This window comes from Dermochelys coriacea, chromosome 11, assembly GCF_009764565.3.
Source record: "Dermochelys coriacea isolate rDerCor1 chromosome 11, rDerCor1.pri.v4, whole genome shotgun sequence".
NCBI lineage: Eukaryota > Metazoa > Chordata > Testudines > Dermochelyidae > Dermochelys > Dermochelys coriacea.
In genome coordinates this window covers 1252286-1272273 of record NC_050078.2, presented here as the reverse complement: position 1 = coordinate 1272273, position 19988 = coordinate 1252286, and the positions used below count along the sequence as shown (strand labels likewise).

Sequence of the window (19988 nt, the reverse complement as noted above, 5' to 3'; positions counted from 1 at the left end):
TGGCTGAGAGTCCCGTCTGACTGCGGAGTTGGGGGGCAGGATCCTCTGGCTTCCCCAGGAGCCCCGCCCGGGCAGACTAGTTGTGGGAAGCGCACAGAGGGGCAGAGGATGCTGAAGGCTCCAAGGTCAGCTCCAGGAAGGTGGAAACTCTGGAAGCTTCTTGCCCTGGAGACAGTTTGCTCAGGGAGAGGAGGCTCCCCCAGAGTCCTGACTGGCTTCATAGTTCAGAGCATTACCCAGTGACTCCGTGACACTTGGGCACCTTGGAATTATTGAGTCACTTTGAACCTTTTTTAAATGAACATATAAAAAAATATGGGAACCTCGGTAAAGGAAGGCCTTCATACCTTTCTTCAGAGATTTGTGAGGAATTTATAACTTTAATGGGACAATAAATAGAAAATAAACAGTCAGTTTCAGATTGCAAAGTACTTTTCAATTATTGTAGATTCCACTCCTGACATATCCCACGTAGATCAACTTATATTCATTGTCCGCTATGTGTCGCAAGAGAGGGGCAGATTCAAGAGCATTTTCTTAAACTTCTCACAATGATAAGTCATACTGGAGAATCACTTTGTCATTCAGGTTTCAGAGTAGCAGCTGTGTTAGTCAGTTTTCACAGTTTTGCAGAAGATGGACATTGACATAGCAAACTGCAGAGGTCAGTGTTATGACAATGCTAGTAACATTGTGACAGGTTGGATCACAGAAACCCCCTGGGAGCTGCCACCTGATGTGCCAAGACTACTTCTGCTCCTGCTTTCCTGCCATCAGCTTAGGACTTCAGGGCCCTGCCTGGTTTGAGCCAGACCTACTAGCCTGCTGCAAACCCAGACCCAGGTCTGAACCACGGCTTAATTGAAAGCAGCTTACAGGAGTGTTCCCGTCTTTAACACTCAGATGCCCAACTCCCAGTCGGGTCCAAACCCCAAATAAATCCGTTTTACCCTGTATAAAGTTTATACAGGGTAAACTCATAAATTGTTCGCCCTCTATAACACTGATGAAGTGAGCTGTAGCTCACGGAAGCTTATGCTCAAATAAATTTGTTAGTCTCTAAGGTGCCACAAGTCCTCCTTTTCTTTTTTACTGATAGAGATATGCATGGCTGTTTCCCCCCCCCCCCAAGTATTAATACATACTCTGGGTTAATTAATAAGTAAAAAGTGATTTTATTAAATACAGAAAGTAGGATTTATGTGGTTACAAGTAGTAACAGACAGAACAAAGTAAATTACCAAGCAAAATAAAATCAAATCCGCAAGTCTATGTGTAATAAAACTGAATACAGACTAAACCTCACCAGTTCCAGTAAGCTTCCTTTTACAGACTAGAGACTAACAAATTTATCTGAGCATAAGCTTTCGTGAGCTACAGCTCACTTCACTGGATGCATTCAGTGGAAAATACAGTGGGGAGATTTATAGAGAACATGAAACAATGGGTGTTACCATACACACCGTAACCAGAGTGATCACTTAAGGTGAGCTATTACCAGCAGAAGAGTGGGGGGGGGGAGGGACGACCTTTTGTAGTGATAATCAAGGTGGGCCATTTCCAGCAGTTGACAACAACATCTGAGGAACAGTGTAGATGTAACAGGTTTCAGAGTAGCAGCCGTGTTAGTCTGTATTCACAAAAAAAGAAAAGGAGGACTTGTGGCACCTTAGAGACTAACAAATTTAATTGAGCATAAGCTTTCGTGAGCTACAGCTCACTTCATCGGATGCATTCAATGTAAGTTCAAATAAATTTGTTAGTCTCTAGTGTGTAAAAGGAAGCTTACTGGAACTGGTGAGGTTTAGTCCATATTCAGTTTTTTACACACAGACTTGCGGATTTGATTTTATTTTGCTTGGTAATTTACTTTGTTCTGTCTGTTACTACTTGTAACCATATAAATCCTACTTTCTGTAAGTGTAGTTGTAAGAATGCTTGATAGAGATCTTGTAGGTGTTTGTCTCTGTCTCCAACTCCTCAGACAGGTGAACGAGCCTCCGATGGTGTGGCTCGTTCATCTGCGCATCTACCAATGTGATATATGCCATCATGTGCCAGCAATGCCCCTCTGCCATGTACATTGGTCAAACTGGACAGTCTCTACGTAAAAGAATAAATGGACACAAATCAGACGTCAAGAATTATAACATTCAAAAACCAGTCAGAGAACACTTCAATCTCTCCGGTCACTCGATTACAGACCTAAAAGTGGCAATACTTCAACTTCAAAAACAGATTCCAATGAGAGACTGCTGAATTGGAATTAATTTTCAAACTGGATACAATTAACTTAGGCTTGAATAGAGACTGGGAGTGGATGGGTCATTACACAAAGTAAAACTATTTTCCCATGTTTATCCCCCCCACCCACCCCTCACTGATCCTCAGATGTTCTTGTCAACTGCTGGAAATGGCCCACCTTGATTCAGAGTAGCAGCCGTGAGCTACAGCTCACTTCATCGGATGCATTTATTATCACTATAAAAGGTTCCCCCCCACACACTCTCCTGCTGGTAATAGCTCACCTTAAGTGATCACTCTGGTTACGGTGTGTATGGTAAGTTTCATGTTCTCTATAAATCTCCCCACTGTATTTTCTACTGCATGCATCCGATGAAGTGAGCTGTAGCTCACGAAAGCTTATGCTCAAATAAATTTGTTAGTCTCTAAGGTGCCACAAGTACTCCTTTTCTTTTTGCGAATACAGACTCACACGGCTGCTACTCTGAAACCTATATTTCCATAGAGCTTTATGGGGTGCACTGTCACACACATCGGGGCATACAAAGGTCTGCAATCACGAATTCAGGAGATAAACCCTTTAGTAGAGTGGGTACCTTGCGCAGCTCACACTCTGAGCTGTAGCTCATGAAAGCTTATGCTCTAATAAATTTGTTAGTCTCTAAGGTGCCACAAGTACTCCTTTTCTTTTTACTCTCCATTTAGTTGCAGTTATGAGCGTAAACTGCTATTTGGAGGCAAACATGTTTTTTTCCTTTGTTCAGCCACTTTTTAATTTCTGCTTGAAATCAACCACTCGCTGGCAAATTGTTACTGCAGGATTAGAGCCAAATGACAATAGTGAATTGAGATGCTGAAAGCTCTTTCAGATAAAAGGTGGTCTGCACATCCCCAGGCTACAAGAGCACTTCAGCTGAATTATGAAAATATTCAGGAATCTCTCTGAAAACTAGCCAACGATCCAAATCAGAACCCAAACAGTGTGCAACGATGTTCGATCACTGGCCATGAAAATGGACAAGCTGGAAATTGCTTTTCTTTGCAACCTCTGGAACACAGTTCTGCAGAGATTTCAAGCCACAAACACTTCAGGCTGCTGAACTTGACTTGCCTAATGCTGTAAAGTTGGTGGGTTCTTTAAATGATTTTGTGGCTGATCTACAAGTTCAGTTTGACAGCTTTGAAACTACCGCTAAACAAATGACACTTTGAGTTTCTCAACAGCATAAATCGGAAAAGCACCAACAGGACGAGTCTGGGGAGCCGGACTGTAAGTTGTCAGGTCGAGAGAAATTTTGCATGGAGGTTTTCAACGTTGTTATTGATAAACTTGTTGCAGAGTTGCATTGCAGGTGTGAAGCATACAAAGAGGTATGCGGCTACTTTGGATTTATGAACAATCTTCATCTACTTTCTGCATCAGAACTACATGATTAAACTACAAAACAAATATAGTACCGACTTACAAGAGGATTTTGCAGATGAACTGGTTCAATTTAGGGACTTCACAAAAAACAAGGAAAACAAAACAGCAAACACACTACTTCACGTTTTAAGACAACAGTGTCTGCAGTCTGTGTTTCCCAATGTAGACATTGCCTTACAGATTTTTTTGACACTGCCAGTAACTAACGCTGGAGGGGAAAGATTGTTTTCAAAACTGGCGCTAATGAAAAACAAGCTGAGGTCAAGCATGGATCAGATGAGACTGAATAATTTGGCTCTAATGTCAATAGAGTATGACTTGCTTCGTCAACTGGATTTCAGTGACATCATCAAGGATTTCTCAGCCCTGAAGACCAGAAAGAAACTAATATAACAGCTGTTTAAGGTAAGAAGTAGGCTATTTTGAACTAACTTAACCACTATTCTATATGTTTTAAGATGGAAATGTAACCACGGAATGACTTTATGTTAATTTAAAGGCAAGTTTGGTATAGCGTTAATAGCCTCGATGCCATAATTGTGATCATTTTGTTTTAAATTAGGAAAAAGACTTGTATACGGGGGGGGGGGGCACAAAATCTAATAGCCTCAGGCCCACAGGAGAGTTAATCAGGCCCTGACTGACATTAGTGTGATGATCCTCCCATTTTATGTTGAGGATCTTCCGAAGAAAGTGCTGGGGCTGGCGTTCAAGGTTTTTCAGGTGTTTTCTGTAGGTCACCCAAGTCTCACAGCCATAGAGGAGAGTTGGGATTACCCCCGCTTTATAAATTAACAGTCTAGTGTGTGTTCTGATGTTGTGATTGTTGAACACCCAGCAAGACAAGAACCCCTTTTGCTCTGCCAAAGGCAAGGCTGGCACAGCGAATTCTGTGCTGAATCTCGACATCTGTGTCTGCCCTCTGAGAGAGATGACTGCCAAGATAGGCAAAGTATTCTACATTTTCCAGATCTGCTTTGTTGATATAGTTCTTCCTTGCTGGGTCTGATGATTGACTGGGGACTGGTTGGTGGAGAATTTTTGTTTTGCTGATGTTCAGAGTTATCCCTAGGCTTTTGTAAGCTTCAGAGAGCAATTAAGGGCTGTTTGAAGATCCTCCTTTGAGTGTGCAACTACAGCACAATCATCTGCATACTGGAGTTCAGTTATTGTTGCTGATATTACTTTAGTTCTGGCCTGGAGATGAAAAAGGTTGAAGAGGTTGCCATCATCTGATATTGGATGCCAATGTCCTGTGGTAACCGGTCTTGGGTTAGTGTTTTCGAAGCTGCTAAGAAAAGGGAGAAAAGGGTGGGTGCCGGTACACAGCCTTGTTTCATGCCAGTTCAGAAGACACAGAGCTCAGAGGCAGAGCCACTGCACAGGATGGAGGCAGTCATCTGGTCATGGAGGAGTCTTACAATGGTGATAAATTTGCTTGGGCAGCCAAACTTTGACATGATTTTCCACAGAGCCTTATGGTTGACAGAGTGGAAGGCCTTCTCCTCTCCTGCACCCCTTCTACTTATAACCCCAACTATACATTCAACAGGATGGGGGATAATTTAGCTATAGCTAATCAGGAGAAAGATCTTGGCGTCATTGTGGATAGTTCTCTGAAGACGTCCACGCAGTGTGCAGCGGCAGTCAAAAAAGCAAACGGGATGTTAGGAATCATTAAAAAAGGGATAGAGAATAAGACGGAGAATATCTTATTGCCCTTATATAAATCCATGGTACAGCCACATCTTGAATAGTACATACAGATGTGGTCCCCTCATCTCAGAAAAGATATGCTGGCATTAGAAAAGGGCAACTAAAATGATGAGGGGTTTGGAACGGGTCCCATATGAGGAGAGATTAAAGAGGCTAGGACTTTTCAGCTTGGAAAAGAGGAGACTAAGGGGGGATGTGATCGAGGTCTATAAAATCATGAGTGGCGTGGAGAAAGTGAATAAGGAAAAGTTATTTACTTGTTCCCATAATATAAGAACTAGGGGCCACCAAATGAAATTAATGGGCAGCAGGTTTAAAACAAATAAAAGGAAGTTCTTCTTCACTCAGCGCACAGACAACCTGTGGAACTCCTTGCCTGAGGAGGTTGTGAAGGTTAGGACTATAACAGGGTTTAAAAGAGAACTGGATAAATTCATGGAGGTTAAGCCCATTAATGGCTATTAGCCGGGATGGGTAAGGAATGGTGTCCCTAGCCTCTGTTTGTCAGAGGGTGGAGATGGATGGCAGGAGCGAGATCACTAGATCATTGCCTGTTAGGTTCACTCCCTCTGGGGAACCTGGCCCTGGCCGCTGTCGGCAGACAGGACACGGGGCTGGCTGGACCTTTGGTCTGACCCGGTCTGGCCGTTCTTATGTCCTTCCCACAGCCCCATCCCTTCTCCTCTCCTCCACCCCTCCCCTCCCCCACAGCCCCTCTGCCCCACCCCTTCCCCTCTCCTCCACCCCTCCCCTCCCCCACAGCCCCTCTGCCCCACCCCTTCCCCTCTCCTCCACCCCTCCCGTCCCCCACAGCCCCTCTGCCCCGCCCCTTCCCCTCTCCTCCACCCCTCCCCTCCCCCACAGCCCCTCTGCCCCGCCCCTTCCCCTCTCCTCCACCCCTCCCCTCCCCCACAGCCCCTCTGCCCCGCCCCTTCCCCTCTCCTCCACCCCTCCCCTCCCCCACAGCCCCTCTGCCCACCCCTTCTCCTCTCCTCCACCCCTCCCCTCCCCCACAGCCCCTCTGCCCACCCCTTCTCCTCTCCTCCACCCCTCCCCTCCCCCACAGCCCCCCTGCCCCGCCCCTTCCCCTCTCCTCCACCCCTCCCCTCCCCCACAGCCCCCCTGCCCCATCCCTTCTCCTCTCCTCCACCCCTCCCCTCCCCCACAGCCCCTCTGCCCCGCCCCTTCTCCTCTCCTCCACCCCTCCCCTCCCCCACAGCCCCTCTGCCCCACCCCTTCTCCTCTCCTCCACCCCTCCCCTCCCCCACAGCCCCTCTGCCCCGCCCCTTCCCCTCTCCTCCACCCCTCCCCTCCCCCACAGCCCCTCTGCCCCGCCCCTTCCCCTCTCCTCCACCCCTCCCCTCCCCCACAGCCCCTCTGCCCCGCCCCTTCCCCTCTCCTCCACCCCTCCCCTCCCCCACAGCCCCTCTGCCCCGCCCCTTCTCCTCTCCTCCACCCCTCCCCTCCCCCACAGCCCCGCCCCTTCTCCTCTTCTCCGCCCCGCCCCGCCCCACAGCCCCGCCCGGGTGGCGGGGCCGCCGGCGCAGAGTGATGACGTAGCGGTAGTTCCGGCCGAGGCGCCGGCCGGGAAGGGGCGGGGCTGGCGGGTCATGACGTCCCGGCCGGGGTCCCGCCCCCGCCCAGCCGCCGCCAGCGCCGGGCCCGGGACGGGCCATGGGCCACGCGCTGTGCGCCTGCGCGCGGGGCAGCCTGAGCCTCGAGGGGCAGCGCTACCTGCTGCTGCAGCGCCTGGGGGAGGGGTGAGCGCGCGGGGTCCTCCCCCCTCCCCCACTGTACAGCCGGGGAAACTGAGGCAGGAAGGTGCCCGGCGGCGACACCGTCCGCCGGAAGCTGTCCCTGGGTGGGCCGCACGTGTCGTGCCCGGGGGGCGGCGCTCGCTGCCGCTCCCCGGGCCCCAGAGCGTCCTGGGCCCTGCTGTGTTCCTGGGAAGGGGGCGCCCAGCGGCGGGGGTGACGCGCTCTCGGGGCCGGGGCGCCCCGTCCCGCAGGGCTCGGCCCCGCGCCTGGTGCTGCGAGCCCAGGGGCCAGTCGCAGCGCGGCCTGGGGGGCGGGGGCGGGGGCGGCCTCGCCTGCCCCTCCGCTGTGTTCCGCGGTGCGGACGGCGGGCCCGGCTCCTTGCCCCGCAGCGCTCAGAGCCCAGCGTGGCCGGGGCAGCCGCTCTCGGCTCAGCGCTGGGCCCGGGGGAGGCTGCCCCTGGGTAGGCGGCAGGGAGCTGAGTGGGGCCCGGGGCGCACCGGGCGATGGTGTGCCCACTTGCCGTGCTGCTGGGGGGCCGGGGCTCTGTCTCTGTGCCTGGCTCTCTCTGGCACGTCGCCCTCTCCCTCGGCAGCCTGTCCTGCACCCGGGAGAGGCGCAGGGACCCCTGGAGATAACATCAGAGCGGCCACGCTGGCTCAGACCCAGGGTCCCTCTAGCCAGTGTCCTGTCCTCTGACAGCGGCCAGCTGCCTCAGAGGGAAGGAAGAGAACGGGGAATCGCCCAGTGATCCATCCCCTGGCCCCATTCCCAGCTCCTGGCAAACAGACAGCGTCCCTGCCCACCCTGGCTAGTAGCCATTGCTGGACCTGTCCTCCAGGAACTTCTCTAGCTCTTTTTTGAACCCAGTTATAGTCTGGCGAAGGGTGTTGGGTATCGTATGACGAAATACTTCCGTTTGTTTTAAACCTGCTGCCTATTAATTACATTTGGTGACCCCTAGTCCTTGTGTTATGGGAAGGAGTAAATGACACTTCCTTAGTCACTCTCTCCACACCAGTCATGATTTTATAGGCCTCAATCAGATCCCCCCTTAGCCGTCTCCTTCCAAGCTGAAAAGTCCCAGTTTTATTAATCTCTCCTCATACGGCAGCCGTTCCATACCTCTCATCGTTTTTGTTGCCCTTTTCTGAACCTTTTCCAATTCCAATATATCTTTTTTGAGATGCGATGACCACATCTGCATGCAGTATTCGAGGTGTGGGCGTACCAGGGATTTATACAGAGGCAACATGATATTTTCTGTCCTGTTCTCTATCCCTTTCTTAATGATTCCCAACCTTCTGTTCGCTTTTGTGACGGCTGCTGCCCATTGAGTGGATGTTTTCAGAGAACTACCCACAATGACGCCAAGATCTCTCTCCACTGGTAACAGCTAATTTAGACCCCATCATTTTGTAGGAAGAGTTGGGATTATGTTTTCCCCCATTACTTTCCATTTACCAACATTGAACATCATCTGCCATTTTGATGATGTCTCTGCCCCCCTGCTTTAGGGTGTTGGGAGCTGCTCCTGCCCCACTCATGTTTCTCTGCCCCCAGAGGCTTCAGCTACGTGGACTTGGTGGAGGGGCTGCAGGACGGCCGTTTCTATGCTCTGAAGCGCATCCTGTGCCATGATAAGGAAGACCGCCGGGAAGCCCTGCATGAGGTGGAGATGCACGGCCTCTTCGAGCACCCCAACATCCTACGGCTCGAGGCCCACTGCATGGTGGAGAAAGGGCCCAAGCACGAGGCCTGGCTGCTGTTGCCCTTTCTCAGGGTGAGGCTACCCTCCCTCCCAGGGGAGCCACGACAGGGCCTGAGGTGCTCATCCCTCTGCCCCAGGGGCACCGTGCCTGGTGCCCCAGTGCCAGGCTCTGTTTGTAGCCAACGGGTCAGATTGCAGCTGGCCTTGGAGCTCAATGCATCCTTTGTGGGCCAGCACTCTAGGCCAATGGCAAAGGGAGTAGGAGATGCAGCCTGGGGGAGGAGGAGGGTGGTTACTGTCCCTCCAGGCAGCTGTTACTCCAGCCCTGCTCCACACCTGGGTCAGAGCCACCTCTGTGAGGGACTGCACTGGGCCCCATACAGCCAGGGCCAGGAGCTGGGGACTGCGACTGCCCAGCCAGCAGAGTCCTGGTTTGGGCAGGGCCTGGGCCCAGCAGCTGCAGAGGAAGGTGTAAAACTCCCAGGTGGCTGCAGTGAGGGTGTTGAGTTGGGGCAAATAGCCTTTAGAAAGGGGTCTGCACTGTCCAGACACCCCTCCAGCCCCTGCTGAGTTCGGCAGAGCTCTGGGGACCCTCTTGTCTCTTACGGCAGTGAGTTCCACAGATGACTGGTGTCTGTGTGCAGCATCACTGTCCCTGCTGATGAGGCAGGGCCCATGGCTTAGAGCAGCTTCTTGCTGGGAAAGAAGGCCTGGGCCAGGATGCTGTAGTTTGTCACTCTCCAAAGCTGCTTCTCCTCCCCCCTAGCCTGTTGTCGCGTATCTGGGAAATCTTGGAGCCACTAGCAGAGGGCTCTTACTAGGAGCTGGTGCAGGAAGCCCTTCATGGGCTAGCCCCCAATGCGGGGCAGTGCTGGCAGGCTAGGCAGCTGAGGAAGGTGCTTTCTGTGCCCCCTCTGCCAGTGCCCTGCAGGGAGTGTCCCCCTAACCAGCCACCTGTTTGCTTGCCAGAGAGGGACCCTGTGGAGCGAGGTGGAAGCTCTGCGAGACAAAGGCACCTTCCTGGCTGAGGAGCGGATTGTCCGCATTCTCCTTGGCATCTGCCGAGGGCTGCAGGCCATCCATGCCAAGGGCTATGCACACAGGTGAGCCCAGCCACGGCCTAGTGCCCTCGGCCCCCAGACCTGTCCGCCTTGCGACTGCAGTGGGCACAAGATCCTCATGCAGAGCTGGAGCGCCAGCACTGACTGGTGGGGGGTGGGTTGGATCAAAGTGGGGGCATCAGCACTGGACCTGTGTGTGTGGGTCAGAGTGGGGCATTAGCACTGGACGAGTGGGGGAAGGTCCATGCCCCCTCTAGGGCCTGGGAAGCTGCAGGGAACTTGCCATCTCTTGGTCCCCACAGAGACTTGAAGCCCACCAACGTGCTGCTGGATGACGAGGGGCAGCCAGTGCTGATGGACCTGGGCTCCATGAATCGGGCCCGCATTGAGGTCAAGGGCTCCCGGGAGGCCATGGCTGTGCAGGTAGGAGGATCCCTGCCCAGGGGGTCCAGGGTTCTACAGCCCCTCCCTGGGGGAGGGCTGGGATCAGCTGGTGGGGTCAGAGATCCTGGGAATATTTTCTCTCTCCAGCTGGGGCTCTCCTGGGGGTGAGGCCCTGTCTAACCCTGTCCCACACCAATCACAGGCCTCCTGCCCTGCCACCCCTCAACAGGCCCTGCCCCCCATTGCTGAGAGTTGGGCACAAGGCGAGTGGTGACTGAGAACAGACGCTCCCCAGCCTGGCTCAGTCCCTGTGGAAAATGGCTTGTCTTGTCCTGCCAGCCCCCATGGTCCTGCTGCAGGGCTTACCCTGTGCTCTGCCCTTCCTAGGACTGGGCAGCTCAGCGCTGCACCATCTCCTACCGGGCACCCGAGCTCTTCACAGTGGAGAGTCACTGCGTTATCGACGAGCGGACAGACATCTGGGTAAGGAACCCCTTGGTGACCCCCCCTATCCCGGGGCAGCTTCTCCCCCTCCCTCTCTGCTGGCTGGAGGGGGGCTCAGGGGAGTGACTGACCTGGCCTGGTTCAGTCCCTAGGCTGCGTGCTGTACTGCATGATGTTCGGCGAGGGCCCCTATGACCTCATCTTCCAGAAGGGTGACAGCGTGGCTCTGGCTGTGCAGAACCAGCTCCGTGTGCCCCCCAGCAGCAGGTGAGGAACAGGCACTGCTGCCCCCCTGGTGGGGGGTGGGGTCTGCTCTGTGCTCACCCCCTGCACAGGGGCCCAGCCTCACAGACCTGCTTTGCCTCTTGCAGGTATTCTGCTGCCCTGGAGCACCTGCTCTCCTCCATGATGGCAGTGAGCCCTCAGGAGCGGCCCCACATCTCCCACATACTTGACCAGCTCGAGGGGCTGCAGTCAGCACCAAGTGGCCAGGACACCACATGGATCTGAGCCCTGCACAGCTCTGTATCCACAGGGACTGGTGTGTTTGTGTGTGGGGGGGGAGCGCACACACACACACAGCCTGCAGGCAGCTGCTGACCTGCCCCAGGGACAGGCTCGCAAAACTGCTTTTAAAATGGAATTTTAAGTTAAAAGCAAAACCAGCCCTGTGGGGCTAAGTCCTGCCACCAGTTCCAGGCTGGCACATGCTGTCTGCTTCAGCACCATTCTGGGCACCTGCCCCGCTGCTAGGAACTCAGCCAGCCTTGGCTAGGGCCTGCTGCAGGACACAGGTCCTGAGCGCAAGGCTGCCCAGGGCCCAGCAGCCTGCCCCTTCCCACCCCAGAGCTCCACTTGGCTGGGGAGGGGAGGGTGGTACCAGTACTTCACCTTCCCCAGGGCCCTGGGCTGCCTCCAGCAATCCAGCTGGGGTGGCCTTTGCAGCATTTTGTTGGCGATGGGGAGGGATGCTGCCTTCTGACCCTCAGTCAGGGGGTGTTGCCTGAATCTGCTGCAGGGCTCTACCCAGCACCTCCCCAGGCCCAGCAACCCCCTCCAGGGGCAGCCTGTTCCCCTTCTCCTGCTGGAAGGGAGGTGGGGCTCAGCCTGTGCCCCCACCAGGGCTTGTCTGTTTAGTAAAAAGTGTGTGCACAGAATGTGGCCTGGCTCTGTGGGATTCCTGTGACCCCCCCCATGCAGCTTGGGGGGAGGACAGACATGAGAACATATGGGATTGGGGATAGGCTCAACCTCTACAACTGTCTGGGTGCAACTCCAGGCCGGCGGAGGCTTTCCTGCTGGGGTAGGGGTAAGGGGCTGTGGCTGTCTGGGCCGCCAATGGGGCAGGGATGACGCAGCCTCTGGGATGTAAAAATCCCCTCCCCCCCATCCAGTACATCTGGCTGAGACCCTGCCCCTCCCTCAACAGCCTGGGCACCAGGGGGCAAGCAGCCTCCTTTGGTTTGGGGGGGAGGAGGGGGTTGCTGCTGGGGCTCACCCAGCAGAGGGTGGCACTGGGAGTGTTACTAGGGAGCAGGGCAGTGCTGGGCTGGGGCCAGAGCATAAGTCAATGATTAATCACAACCCCCATCCTGAGCCAGGCCCTGCGGTTCCCAGTGCAGGCTGCTCCCCTCCCCCATGAGCTGCAGGGAGAGTCAGCGCCCAATGGCTGGCACCACCTGGGGCCTTGGGAGCAGGGGCAGAGCCTGGCTCAGGCAGGTTCCCCCCACCCCCAGGAGAGGGGAACAGGGCATGGCCTGTGTAGCCCAGCCAGATGCCAGCTCACCTTCCCCCACCTCCTGAGATGGAGCCACCTGCTCCAGTCCTACAGCTGCTGAGGCAACAGCCAGGGGAGTTGGGGCCCTCCCAAGCCAGGCCTGGGGGAGGGGCAGGCTCTACCCCTCCTTGCAGAGGCAGCCAGCAGAGTAACATGCCCCCCTTCTCCCATGTAGCTAGTCCAACCCTGGGCTCAGCCTCAGGCAGGCTCCAAGGCCTAGCCCCACAGATGATGCTTCCCATCACTAAGCAACAGAACTGGCTATGCCGCCCTGGCTGCTTTGTGCAGGGGAGGGGGGGCAGCCTGGGAGGGCCCTTGCCCTCAGTGGCACACTTACAGCAGGCATAGAGGGGCAGCCCCCAGGACCTGGAGTTTGCTGGTGGAGTTGTCCCCACCCCTCCTCCAGCAAGAGGGCAGGATAGATCCAAGAGCCCAAGCCACACTGGGCACCTGGTCAGGCCTAGGGCTTAGCAGCCACCACTTGCCCATAGCCCCAGCGAGGGGCCAGGTATCTGGTTTAGGGGCAACCTGCCCTGCTGATGGCCATGCAACTGCGCTGCCCAGGATGTCTTGTGACCCCATTCCCAGCCACAACACAGCCTGGCCCCCAGGGCTGTAACTGGACCCGCTCAGCGCCAGCTCAGTGGGTCTAGGACTAACAGTGCAGCAGAACTGGGACACACTACAGCCCTGCACCTGGCAAGAAACAGCCACAGCCTCAGGTTCGAGACCAAGGAGACGGTTTATTGTTTAAAGGATTTTGTAATTAACACTATTAACATGAAAGTCCTTCAGCCAGTGCCTCAGTACTCCTCTCCCTCCTCTTCATCCTCATAGGAGTCAAGGCCCACCTCCTCGTAATCCTTCTCCAGGGCAGCCATGTCCTCCCGGGCCTCCGAGAACTCCCCCTCCTCCATGCCCTCTCCCACGTACCAATGCACGAAGGCCCGCTTGGCATACATCAGGTCAAACTTGTGGTCCAGCCGAGCCCAGGCCTCGGCAATGGCCGTGGTGTTGCTCAGCATACACACGGCCCGCTGCACCTTGGCCAGGTCGCCACCGGGAACCGCGGTTGGGGGCTGGTAGTTGATGCCAACCTTGAAGCCAGTTGGACACCAGTCTACGAACTGGATGCTGCGCTTGGTTTTGATGGCGGCAATAGCAGCATTGACATCTTTGGGCACCACATCACCACGGTACAAGAGGCAGCAGGCCATGTATTTGCCATGGCGCGGGTCACACTTCACCATCTGGTTGGCTGGCTCAAAGCAAGAGTTTGTGATCTCAGCCACAGAGAGCTGCTCATGATAGGCCTTCTCTGCAGAGATGACAGGGGCGTAGGTGGCCAGCGGGAAGTGGATGCGGGGGTAGGGCACCAGGTTGGTCTGGAACTCTGTCAGATCCACATTGAGGGCACCATCGAATCGGAGGGAGGCGGTGATAGAGGACACGATCTGGCTAATAAGGCGGTTCAGGTTGGTGTAGGTGGGGCGCTCGATGTCCAGGTTCCTGCGGCAGATGTCGTAGATGGCCTCGTTGTCGACCATGAAGGCGCAGTCCGAGTGCTCCAGGGTGGTGTGGGTTGTCAGGATGGAGTTGTAGGGCTCCACCACTGCAGTGGAGACCTGAGGTGCTGGGTAGATGGCAAACTCCAGCTTGGACTTCTTGCCATAGTCAACAGAGAGACGCTCCATCAGCAGGGAGGTGAATCCGGAGCCAGTGCCGCCCCCAAAGCTGTGGAAGACCAGGAAGCCCTGGAGCCCCGTGCACTGGTCGGCCTGTGGGAAGAACAAAGATCAGAGCTCATTAGACTAAGTACCAGCCAATCGAGGCTGCAGCCCAGACACGGCCAAGGACCGAGGTAGAGAACCAGCTGAGCGAGACCTCCACCAGTTCCCAGGCCAGCCCACCCAACCCATGGGAAGAACAAGCCCCAGTGTCAGACAGGGAGCCCTCCAGGTCCCAGACCCCTTGCCAAGTACAACCAGCTCCCAAGGCCTCCCCAGACAAGAGCATGTTTAACCATGTTTTGTTGGGACTTACAGCAAGAAGCTGGAACCCTCTTACCAGCTCCTTGGCTGGGCAGAGCACAGCCCCCTCCTCCCCCCAAATATCCCATCTGACAGGCTGCATACCAGCTTCCGGATCCTGTCCAGCACTTGGTCGATGATCTCCTTGCCAATTGTGTAGTGCCCACGGGCATAGTTATTGGCAGCATCTTCCTTGCCGGTGATGAGCTGCTCTGGGTGGAAGAGCTGGCGGTAGATGCCGGTCCGAATCTCATCTGGAAGATACAAAAGGAGGGGTGTGGGACAGGACTCTAGGCGAGTGGTGGGGCCCCCCCACCCCCCTTAACAGAATCTGCCTGCACCCCACCCCAGCCTGGCCTCACTGGGCTGGCCCAAGCAGCCTGGTGTTGCTGCTCACCCCCTCTGAATGTCCCATGTGCACCCCACGGACAGCAGCAGAGGCGGGTGCACTGAGCTGGCCAGCTGGTGCAGGGGGTGGAGGATGGCCATCCTCCACCCAACAGGAGGGCCTGGGGCACAACCTGCCAGACAGACTTCCCTGGGGAAGCCGCCAGGGCGTGGGGCACAGCATTTCACCCACACCAGGAAGTGGCACCAGCTGTCCTGAGGGAGTTCAGTCTAGCTCAGAGCAGTGCCATGGTGTTGCGGGAGCAGACCTGCTGGTTGGGTAGGTTTCTCTGGGCACCAAGCCTGTGTCATGGATAACAAGCATCAGCATACAGGGTGCTTCTCATCCTCAAAGCCCCCCTCCCCCCCCCCCACACCCAGTGGGGAAGGCCAGTCCCAGGCCAGGCAGAAGGCACCTCCACCCCATGCAGGCGCCTTCACTCACCGATCACGGTGGGTTCCAGGTCCACGAAGATAGCCCTGGGGACGTGCTTCCCGGCACCCGTCTCACAGAAGAAGGTGGTAAAGGAGTCATCCCCTCCCCCGATTGTCTTCTCGCTGGGCATCTGCCCGTCCGGCTGGATGCCGTGCTCCAGGCAGTACAGCTCCCAGCAGGTGTTGCCCATCTGGACGCCAGCCTGGCCGACATGGACTGAGATACATTCACGCTGCAGAGAGAGAAGGGCCATTGAGGTGCCTCTCCAGGCCAGTGCTGGTGGTGAGGTGGGGCCCACAGCTCCCCCAAACTTCTGGGGGATCACAGCAGCCAGTCTCTGTTCAGCGAGAGCTGCCAGACTGCTCAGGACATTAGTGCTTGCGGGTCAGCACAGTAGGAGAAGGGACCTTGGTCTGGAGAACAGTCCCGCGACCAGCTCCCCAGCCTGGGGCAGCACTGAGCCCTGGCCCAGAGCAGAAGGAGCCTGGGATGCTCAAGTAGAGAGTCCATGTCACTGGGGAGAAGAGACTGCTTGCTCTTGGCAGCCACCGACCCTGGTGCCCAGCACTGTGGAGGCCGGGTGAGTCATGCAACGCAGAAAAATGCTGCGGGCTGTGACTGGCTGCCATGCTGCATCTCCCCCCCCCCGCCCCACTGCAGCGCCGCACAGACTGCAGGTGTGGGGGAGGAGCGCAGCAGTGCCCCCCCCCCCCCCACATGCACACCCACAGAGCAGGCCCTGCCCTAGATTAGCAGCTGTCACACTCCTAAGGATTGTGTGTGCCACACCCTGCTGACAGAACCCCCGGGGCCATGCTGGCCACCTGGAGAAGCTGCCGCAGAGCATTGTGTGACTTCCCTACCACAGGGATCACCCTGGGCCCTTGCCACCTTCAGAGCCAAGGACAGGCATCGAGCAAACACCAGGGCAGGAGCAGGGGAGGAACTGCAACCTAGGGAGGGGGGTGGCTCACCCAAGGCCACACAGTGCCTTGGTGGCAGGGCTGGGATCAAACCCAAGTGGTGCCCAGCCCACAGCCCCTCACTGTCCCAGGACTGCAGCAGCCCCTGCCAGCTTACTGCTGCCCGGAGCCCCCCAGGGAAAAGTTGGAGGCTTGCCTGTTCCTGGGACAAGCTCTGGCTCCCATCCAACCTCTCGCTGCAGCGAGAAGGGAGGAGCCGGGACTGCAGTGGGGCTCCAGCATCAGGCAGGTGCTGAGCTGACAAGCACATACCTAATGCATGAGCTACAGTCCCACCCTTGCTGCTCCCAGCCAGCTGGGCATGGCGCCATTCCCAATCCCAAGGGAACCCAGCAGCGGGCAGGGCTGTGGGGCATCAGAGTGTGGGGAAGGCAGGGAGGCTGCCTAGTACCTGCCCCTGCTGTAATGGGGAATAAGGCCCTTCCGCCCAGCAGCATAGAGCAGTGCCCCCCTGGAGCCGCTACAGGACCCGCAGGAGGGCTGCGGGGAGGGGACGACAGAGGGAGCTTTTCCACAAGGCAGCAGGCTCAGCTGTGCCCACAACAGCACAGAGGCTGTTTGCCCAGAGCTGGCTGCATCAGGTGGGAGCTGGTGGCAGGGATGCTGCCTTTGTTCCCCCCAAACTGTGGGGGATGCAGAACCTCCCCTTTCCTAAACACTCCCCCCCAGCAGCTCTGACCCCCAGCCCTGCAAGGCCAGACAGAGGCCTCTGGTCACTCCCCCCACCCCCCAACAAGGGAGCCAGCCGGACCAACCATGGGGCTCCCAGGGAGGGGGGCACAGGCAGGTTCCAGCCCTCAGGAGCCGCAGGGTCGCAGCCACCTGCTCTGGGATGGGAGCCGGGATTCCTGCGGCAGCCAGAGGGCCAAGCCAAGGAGGCCCCTCTGCCGGCCAGCAGCATCAGCCCCAAACTCAAGCCGTTTATGGGGAAGCCCCAAGGAGGAAGCACCCCGCTCTGTGCAGCTGCCACCTCAGGGCCGGCCTGCATCCCCCGTCTCCGATGGCAGCCCGCGGAGGGCTCTGCAGCGCCCGCCAGGTCCCCCCCAGGGCTGGCAGCCTATGCTGCGCCGGAGCCACACCGACCCCAGCCTCCAGTCGGGCCCCACAGCCCGGCCGCTGGGGCTGTGCGATGCGGCAGCCGTCCCGGCCCCTGCCACGGAGCGACTCCCCGAGGTGCTGGACGAAGGGGGCTGTGGGTCAGGACCGAGGGGCATCAGCAGAGCTGGGACATTCTCTAGGCCGTGCCAGCGCTGAACCCGAGCTGTGGATGCACCGTCTCCAGCCCCCGCCCCGCCCCGGCCGGGGAGTCACAGCTCCACTACGCAGCAGACATTTGAACACACGCAGACCAACCAGGCAGGGTTGTGAAGCCACTAGCCCCACCCGCCAGACATTCACTCCCGCCATCCGCACTGGGGGAGCGATGGCAGGAAACCCCCTTCCCCCGGATCTGATCGAGCCCTGCCGCCAGGGCTGCGGCACCGGTGCCCCCGGCAGCGCCGAGCCCCAGCTCCGGGTGCATGGCGCGGGTTAGCCCCCGTGGGCCTGGACTCCTCCGTGGAGGGGGGAAGGGGTCTAGCTGCACTCACGCTACCATCCCACCACCGGCCCCTCCGAAGGGCTCCCGGGCAGGGGCCCAGCTGAGGGGGCAGAGGTGGGGCTCAGACGTGCCCTTGCAGGCGCCTCCAGGAGCGCAGCGCGGCCAGCCCCGCGGAACCAGCCCGAGCGGCGAGAAGCAGGAAACGCTGCCGGGAAACGGGCCCCGGGCGCTCCGGCCTCCTCGCCTCGGGCCCGGCCGCGGCCTCGCCACGAGGTGGGAAAACCGGCTCCGCCGCTGGACGGGCAGCGACCGAGGGGGCGGCCTCGAGGGCCCTTCCCCAAGCCCCGGGCAGCGAGACAGGGCTGCGGTTCCTAGTTTGGCCAGGAGCCCGGCAGAGCTATTTCCAGGCGAGCCCCCCGCCTATTAATACCCCCCAGCCAGGCGCAGCCCCGCAGCGAGCAGGCAGAGCCCCCAGCACCCTCGTGTCCTTCCCGAGTCGGGCCGGGCGCCAACCCCCCCGCCCGCTGTGCAGCTGCCCCTGCCCGTCTGGAGCAAGCACAGCCCGGGGGGGCCCGGCTGGGGATCCCGGCACACGGGGCTGCCCCCGCTGCGCTGGCGCCTGCCTCTGGCCAGGGCAAGGTCGCCCTCGCCCGGCCCATCCTGCTCCGAGGGGAGGCGGGCGCCGGCGGTGCCAGGGCCCTGCCCCCCAACCCAGAGCCGGGGGCCCTCCCGCAGGCTCCCCGCGGCTCCGTCAAGGGCGCCCAGCAAGGCCGGGCACTTCCCTTCGGGCGGCCCCGCGCCATGGAGCGCCCGGCCCGGCCCGGCCCCGCAGCCCCCCGCGGCGGGCGGGGCCAGGCGCCCTCGGGAGCGGGGCCCGCCGCGGAGCGCACGGGGCGAGGAGTCCCGCACGGGATCCGGGGCGGGAGGCGCGCGGCGGGGCCCCGGGTCAGAACAGAGCCCGGGGCGGCTCCGGTCCCGAGCGGGGCCCCCCCGCGCCCCGCACTCACCATGACGCAGTAGGGGCCGGGATCTCACGTGAGTCTGCGCGACGAGGTCTCGGTGAGAAGCTTCAGGTCTGCGGCAATCCTGGCGCACCGGCCCTTATATACGGAGGGGTGGGGGCTGGGACACGCCCACGCGGGATGACGAGTCTGACCACGCCCCCGCGGCCAGATTTGCAAAGGGGGCGCGGCTTGTTTTTGTAGTGGGGGGTGTCCTAACATCCTGTACCACGACACTCCCCATCCTAAGATTACCGCCACCGCAAGCCCATGGTGTTACCCCTCCGCAAGGGGGAATGTGCTTCAATGTGAGCAAAACCATGTCTCTGAACATGCCTGCGGGAGGGGTCCAAATCCAAGCCACTGTCTGGGAAGTGGGTCTGTGGGGAGCCCACTGCAGTCACTGCATCCTTGGCGAGCAGTGCAGCCAGGAGAGAGGACAGGCCCCAGCTTGCATGGCTGCAGCCTGCTCCCTGCAGAGCGCTGCCTGGCCTGCCCCAGGATACTGCAGCCCCAGGGCCTGGCTCCCTGGGAAAGCTACCCCCGCCTTCGGGCAGCCTGTTTCTGTTGTCATAGGTCTTACAAATACCTGGAATGTGGATCCTGGTCTCTCGGGGAAGGCTGGACCCTCTCACCCCTCGCTGACAGTGGCGAATTAATGCATGGGCCCACGGGGCCTGTGTGTACTTAAAGTTCTGCACAGGGTCTTTTCATAGATTCATAGATACTAAGGTCAGAAGGGACCATTCTGATCATCTAGTCCGACCTCCTGCACAGCGCAGGCCACAGAATCTCACCCACCCACTCCTACGAAAAACCTCACCCGTGTCTGAGCTATTGAAGTCCTTAAATCATGGTTCAAAGACTTCAAGGAGCAGAGAAGCCTCCCTCCAGTCAACCATGCCCCATGCTACAGAGGAAGGCAAAAAAACCTCCAGGGCCTCTCCAATCTGCCCTGGAGGAAAATTCCTTCCCGACCCCAAATATGGCAATCAGCTAAACCCTGAGCACATGGGCAAGATTCACCAGCCAGATACCCAGGAAAGAATTTTCTATAGTAAATCAGATCCCATCCATCTAATATCCCATCTCAG

The 19988-nt window shown here is 57.7% G+C and overlaps 2 protein-coding genes across 2 annotated transcripts; one reads left to right on the top strand and one right to left on the bottom strand.

Moving 5' to 3' along the window:
- Window positions 1-6976: 6976 nt before the first annotated feature.
- STK16 (serine/threonine kinase 16) lies at window positions 6977-11897 on the top strand. Its single transcript, XM_038421495.2, has 7 exons — window positions 6977-7146; window positions 8704-8923; window positions 9821-9954; window positions 10215-10335; window positions 10684-10779; window positions 10886-11007; window positions 11112-11897. The coding sequence occupies exons 1-7, from the start codon at window positions 7061-7063 to the stop codon at window positions 11248-11250; spliced, it is 918 nt and encodes a 305-aa protein (XP_038277423.1). The 5' UTR covers window positions 6977-7060; the 3' UTR covers window positions 11251-11897.
- Window positions 11898-13238: 1341 nt separating this feature from the next.
- On the bottom strand, window positions 13239-19115 carry LOC119863291 (tubulin alpha-4A chain). Its single transcript, XM_038421494.2, has 4 exons — window positions 18901-19115; window positions 15380-15602; window positions 14653-14801; window positions 13239-14295 (listed from the first exon to the last, which is right to left on the bottom strand). Exons 1-4 carry the CDS (start codon window positions 18901-18903, stop codon window positions 13321-13323), a joined length of 1350 nt encoding a protein of 449 aa, XP_038277422.1. The 5' UTR covers window positions 18904-19115; the 3' UTR covers window positions 13239-13320.
- Between the last annotated feature and the right edge of the window lie 873 nt (window positions 19116-19988).

Bases quoted from the DNA above. Each gene is read 5' to 3' on its own strand.
- LOC119863291 (XM_038421494.2), bottom strand. The intron at 14,802-15,379 runs GTGAGTGAAGGC...TGTATCTTCCAG, and splicing joins CCTGGAACCCACCGTGATCG to ATGAGATTCGGACCGGCATC. The intron at 14,296-14,652 runs GTATGCAGCCTG...TTCTTCCCACAG, and splicing joins TGGACAGGATCCGGAAGCTG to GCCGACCAGTGCACGGGGCT.
- STK16 (XM_038421495.2), top strand. From the start codon at position 7,061: ATGGGCCACGCGCTGTGCGCCTGCGCGCGGGGCAGCCTGAGCCTCGAG. The intron at 9,955-10,214 runs GTGAGCCCAGCC...TGGTCCCCACAG, and splicing joins GCCAAGGGCTATGCACACAG to AGACTTGAAGCCCACCAACG. The intron at 11,008-11,111 runs GTGAGGAACAGG...TGCCTCTTGCAG, and splicing joins CGTGTGCCCCCCAGCAGCAG to GTATTCTGCTGCCCTGGAGC.